We start from the raw sequence: 6,278 nt of genomic DNA, 5'->3' as shown, positions 1-6,278 counted from the left end.
CGCTTATTCAAGTCGATGGAATTTGGCTGTATGGGAAATACAAAGGATCGTTATTCATGGCGGTCGCACAAGATGGAAATTCTAATATTTTCCCAATAGCCTTTGCATTGGTAGAAGGATAAACGGCTGCTGCTTGAAGTTTCTTTCTTAAGAATCTCCGAACGCACGTGACTCCACAAGTTGGCATCTGTGTGATTTCTGATAGGCACGCTTCTATAGACAGTGCATACAATAATCCAACAAATGGTTGGCATGACCCCCCCCCCCCCCCCCCCCCCCCCCCCGCGTCTACGCATGTCTACTGCATCAGGCATATTGCTCAAAATTTTGTGCGGGAGTTCAAAGATAAATTCTTGAAGTAAAATTTGATAAACGCGGGGTATGCATTAAACCAACCTGGATTCCAATACTACCGCCGGGAAATAGTGTTGGCAAATTCTGATGCAGGGAGGTGGATCGATAATATTGACAGAGCAAAGTGGACTAGGTCATACGACGATGGGGTGAGGTGGGGCCACATGACAACAAATCTTGTGGAATCAATGAACGGCGTCTTTAAGGGCATACGTAACCTCCCGGTAACCACTTTGGTGAGTGCGACCTATTTTCGGATGGCAACGTTGTTCGTAACAAGAGGCAAGCGCTGACATGCAGTGTTACAGACGAGTCAAGTGTATAGTGATGCCTGCATGAAGTTTATGAGCAGGAATCTGCCAAAGCCAGCAGCCATCGGGTTACGGAATTCGACCGCCATGGCCACACTTTTAGTGTCAAGGAAACAATTGACCACAACCAGGGGCTGCCTAGACAAGAGTATAAGGTCCTAATACCAGACAGTTGGTGCGACTGTGGTCAATTTCAGGCCTATCGTATGCCTTGTTCCCATGTCATTGCAGGGTGTTCACACACCCACTTCGATGCATTGTCTCTAGTGTCTCCCATCTACAAAGTTGCAACATTGCTAAATGTATACGACAATCCCTTTCCGGTGGTAGCATTGGAGGCATATTGGCCAGAGTATGACGGGGAAATTGTTTGGCACAACGATTCGATGCGGCGGAATAAAAGTGGTCTCCCAGACAGCAGGCGCATTAGAACTGAAATGGACGTCGCAGAGAGAATGCAGAGGAAGTGTAGCATATGTCGACAACTGGGGCATAATAAGAACAAATGTCCATATCGTGGATCTAGTTCCACAACATAGTTTTCATATTCATAACTCTGTGTACCAATGCTATTTATCAATAAATTTTACTTTTTATTCCAAATAGAAGATGACATTGGAACAACAAACACAAACATCTAACATTAGAACAACAAATACTAAAACAAAAACAAATACTAGAACAAGAACAAGTACTAAAACAAGAACAAGTACTAGAACAATAACAAATACAAGAACAACAACACAAACAACCATTAAAATCTAGGAAATTACAACAGTTAACACTATGTCATCTGATCCATGCATCATTTAGATGCGATCAATGTCGCTTTCAACTTCAACCCACCAACGTACCGTTTCTCCAGTTTCAAATGAGAACCTTGTTCTAAGCCTCTGAATCCTTCTGATGACTTCACCAGGTTGGTAATCTCCCTCTAACCAAGACATCAAGGACCTTTTTAGTTGGTCCAACGAACGGATGTTCCAAAATTTCATCTCCATTGGGGGTTTGACAGGCGAGAAAATAACATGCCCATCGCTTTTTAAGATTACTGGTTTAGGATCCGGCCGCCTTGATGATGTTCGCTGCCATGATGACGGTCTGGGGGATGCCATGAACTCAACTTGATAGAGAAAGTGATAGGAAAAAGTGGTGAAGAAAATGCAAGGAAATAACTCAACTTGTACACCAATGTACTTAACCCTAATTAGTGTCGCACTTGATTAATTAGTCTTAGGGAGAATTAGGGTTTGAATTAGGTCATAACTACCAAACTCTAATTATAACCGATCAATAAACCCTAATTATAATTGATTAATTAACCCTAACATGATTAACCCTAATTCTCCCAAAAATTTATAAATAATATTATTTAGTTATAAATTAAATTAATATATATAAATTTATATATATATATATATATATATATATATATATATTGTAAATAATATTATTTATATATATGTATTAATATAAATTAATATAATTTATAGTAAACATAAATTAATAAATTTAAAATTAGTTAAAAAAGATTTTAAAAAATTAAAAAAATAATTAAAAACATAATAAAATAAAATAAAATAAAGCAAAAAAAAATATTTAAAAAAAACATTTAGGAGTAGGCGCCGCTCCTAGTGGCGACTTGCCCTCCTATTAAAGGGTAGGCGCCATCTAGGGTGGCGCCCATGTGTAATTTAGGACCAAAAAATGTCCATTTTTATATAAAAAAAATTATGGTTCTTTTTGAATTATTTTAAAAAAATATGATTATTTAAAAAAAATCTTCTAACTTTGCGGTGAATATAAAATTATTCACCAGCCACCACATATCTGAATACACATGTCTTTTCGTGCATTTTATGTATTTAAAAAGCAATCTTGCAGGACAACAGTGAAGAAAACAAATAATACCACAATTAAAAAAGAATGCAAATTTATTTTTCATCATTTGCAAGAATGGTGAAAATGATTTCAAATTAAATGCAAGAAACTACAGAAAGATAAAAGGAAGGAAATAAAATTGGTTTCTTTGCTTTATTTTCCTTTCTCTCTACCATTCTATTCTCTTTGGTTCCCACGTTTTTGTTGTTCCACCATATTTGAAATGTTTTGAAAAAATTACAACAATTAATTGTTCATTAAGTTAACCACTCAACACAACTTCTCAGATACAGTTTTCAGTTTTTTTCTTCTAAATTTACAATTTATTTTAAATATAAAAATATAAAAATTAAGGAAAATTGATAGTTAATTAAGGAAAATATAGGAATAAAATTAGGTCAACCCAAAATTTTGTATTCCCTTTATCTACACTAGCGTTCAGATGGGCACTCCCGTGTCCGTGTCCGTTTTTTTAATGTGCACAGCAGAGAAAAATAAATATATGTTTTTCTTTTCATTAGATTTCTATTGTACGTCGCATTAAAAATAATATTATTACACTTTAAAAATGATAAATAAAGATAAGCTAAATTATATCGAAGCATACAAAGTAATATATATATATATATATATATATATATATATATATATATATATATATATATATATATATATATATATATATATATATATATATATATATATATATATATATATATATATATAGTAAGTAGTGTAACATATTGTTTTTTTAACCTTATAAAGATTCGAATCAATTCTTCGTACATCCCTTTATCAATGCGCTCTTGACATTTAAAAAACTACAAATACATGACGAAATGTTATATCATCAAAGAAATACATTAAAAACATTTGACTCGTTTGAATATAATATGATTTATTGTGACACAAATAATACCTGGAGAATGGAGATACTTTGTTTCAGTCTAGATTTGGTAGAACAACAATTATGACTTGTTTCTGAATTACCTGAATTTCTGGTAAAAAAGGAAAGCAATGGACTTAGTAAATATATATGGTTTTATTTACATAAACCACAAATAGAAGTTAAATTCATGCATTCAAAAATATTCTAGAGTAAAAATATTTTTAGATTAATTAAATAAAAACATGTCCATCCTTTGAGATATTATTTCTCTTTTCACCATTTTCCAAAGTTGTGTTTATCTGTTATCACGGTGGAACTCCAACCGATAGAGTAAATTTTTAGATGTTTGACATGTTTCAATAAAGATGATAAAAATGTTAGTGAAAGAGTGGTGAAAATGCAAGAAACAATTTTTTACACGTATTGCCCAAAAGGTAAATACACCTTATTGTCGAGTTTGCCGATGGATGAAATTGTTTGTTCATCCTTCCATGTGTTCCATTTATCTTCAAAGTCTTCTATCTAAAATTTGTTGCATAAGAATAGTGATAATAAGTATGACTCAATTGATATCTAACATAAAAACATAAAATAAATGATTAAGTATAACTTACTTTTATGTCAAAGCAAGTTTCAATATTCTTTCGTCTCAACTCCTTACATGATTGAAAAATTTCACTGTGTTCTAGTTTGCTTGTATATTAAAGCAAAAGAAAATTATATTTATTTATGATATAAAGAATACAATATAATCTTAGTATGTCGTGTAACTAAAATGGGAATCAACGTGTGAGCAATTTTTTTAATGTACTTAAGATATACCTTCGGGTGCGATAAAAGAATTTATTTGAAGACTATATTTTTTGTGTAGTCACCATCTTCTCCTTTTAATTTTTCTTCCCTAGTTAAAACTCTTATCGTAGTATGTGAAACACCCCTGGATAAAGCCACATACAGCCATCCATGACTAAAAACATGTCATGGAAGATATATTCCAACATTTGGAATGGTTCGTCCTTGTGACTTATTTATTGTAATAGCAAAACTTAGTCGCACAGAAAACTGCTTTCTACTAAGGACAAAAGGCAACCCATCACTTGTAGATGTTTTTATTTTAATTATGGGCAAAAAAGCTCGGTTTCCTGCATTGTTTCCTGCCAAGTTTCCACATCCAACATATTCATAAATAAACCACGACATAATAACCGCGTCCCATTACACAATCCATATTTAGGATCTAAATTTCGTAACAACATCAATTATGCACCCTTTTTTATCTTTAGAGTATGTGGTGGAAAACTACCTTGTGTAATTGAGTTTAAGAATTCTTGATGGTATAAATTATGATTATCATATCTTTAGAATATGTTCTTCTCCTGGAAACTGGTCGATAATCATATCATTCAATTTTTGGACATCATCATTTGTTGGTGTCAAAATAGCTCTTTGTACCATATATGGGTCATGCCAACCATGCAATTCTAAATTAGGAAAAATATGTTGGATAAGTACTTGTATGGAATGTTCACTGTCCCATGGGATTGTAATCTGTGAAGGTAACCTCACTATATCATCTGCTTTGGTAGGTTCAACACCATCACCAATGCGAATAAGAAATTCTGCAAACTCTTGATCATGCAATGATCACATATTTTGACGCAAACGTAAAATCTTGGTATAATCCCATAAATGAGTCTGGACAATACATGGTGAAATCATTTGTGCCTTAGTACCTTTTCTTGCAACAGGAAGAACTTGACAAAAATCTCCCCCCATGATCAGAACTTTTCCACCAAATGGAGCACTATTGCTACAAATGTCTTGTAATGATAGATCTAAGGCTTCCAAACAATTTTTGTTTGTCATTGGTGCTTCATCCCAAATTATTGCGGCAACAACTCTAATGAGATTTGCAAGATCTTTTTGCTTTTGAATACCATAAATGGAACTCGGTTGTATATCAATAGGTATCTTAAATCGAGAGTGTGCAGTCCTACCACTGGGCAACAATGTTGCAGTTATACCAGATGATGCAGTTGCTAAGACAATTTCTCCTCTACTTCTTAAACTTGCCATTAATCTTTGATAAAGGAATGTTTTACCTGTTCCTCCTGGACCATCAACAAAAAATACCCCACTGTGTTTTTGAACAATTACATTCATAATAGTTTTGAATGTAATCATTTGATCATTATTTAACTTAGCAACAAATTCAATATCTTCATTGGGGATATCGACCGCTAACTCCTCTTGTATGAGACTTGAAATTGCATCTCCATCTATTGTATTAGGGGGTAAAGATGGGAGATCATAATCTTCAATTTTTTTACCGTGCAGGTTTAAGAGTTCATTCAAGTCCTTCAACAATATATTAGTCAAGTATGATTCCACTACATTGTTAGTTGTTTGATAATCTTCTACCATATGTGTAAAAAAAGCGTTCCAAAGGCCTCTAACATCAGTAGGTTCAGAAAATATTAAAATCATCACGAGTAACCTCCATAAAGCATATGGCATTCGGAGACTCGTAGCCCTAACCAAACAATCACGACTGATTTGGAATGTATTGAAAGTCGTGCCATTATTTGTAAGAAGATATTCCCAACTGGTTGGACCTGTGACATGAGATAACAACAATCGCAAGTAAAACTTATCTCCTTTCGAAGGTGATACCGTATAGATTCTCCCGATAACTTTTCTTGTTGACCGTCTGCGATGTCATTCCATGCCCCGCTTGTTCCAACAATAATGCTATGAAATCTCTCTATATAGATACTTTCTTGCTTGTGGATCTCGAAGATTCAATGCAAATAATTGTGTGAGCATTGTTTTGGAGTTGCATT

General features: G+C 33.6%; 1 protein-coding gene across 1 annotated transcript; it reads right to left on the bottom strand.

The window, feature by feature from the left end:
* Positions 1–3,849: 3,849 nt before the first annotated feature.
* LOC127131459 (uncharacterized) lies at positions 3,850–5,859 on the bottom strand. The gene is made up of 3 exons (XM_051060378.1): positions 5,169–5,859; positions 4,948–5,063; positions 3,850–3,957 (listed from the first exon to the last, which is right to left on the bottom strand). Exons 1-3 carry the CDS (start codon positions 5,857–5,859, stop codon positions 3,850–3,852), a joined length of 915 nt encoding a protein of 304 aa, XP_050916335.1.
* Positions 5,860–6,278: the final 419 nt, after the last annotated feature.

The sequence above is a fragment of the Lathyrus oleraceus genome, chromosome 3 (assembly GCF_024323335.1).
Source record: "Lathyrus oleraceus cultivar Zhongwan6 chromosome 3, CAAS_Psat_ZW6_1.0, whole genome shotgun sequence".
In the NCBI taxonomy this organism is placed as follows: Eukaryota; Viridiplantae; Streptophyta; class Magnoliopsida; order Fabales; family Fabaceae; genus Lathyrus; species Lathyrus oleraceus.
The sequence above is the reverse complement of the archived record's forward strand: the minus strand, read 5'-3'. Positions and strand labels throughout refer to the sequence as shown.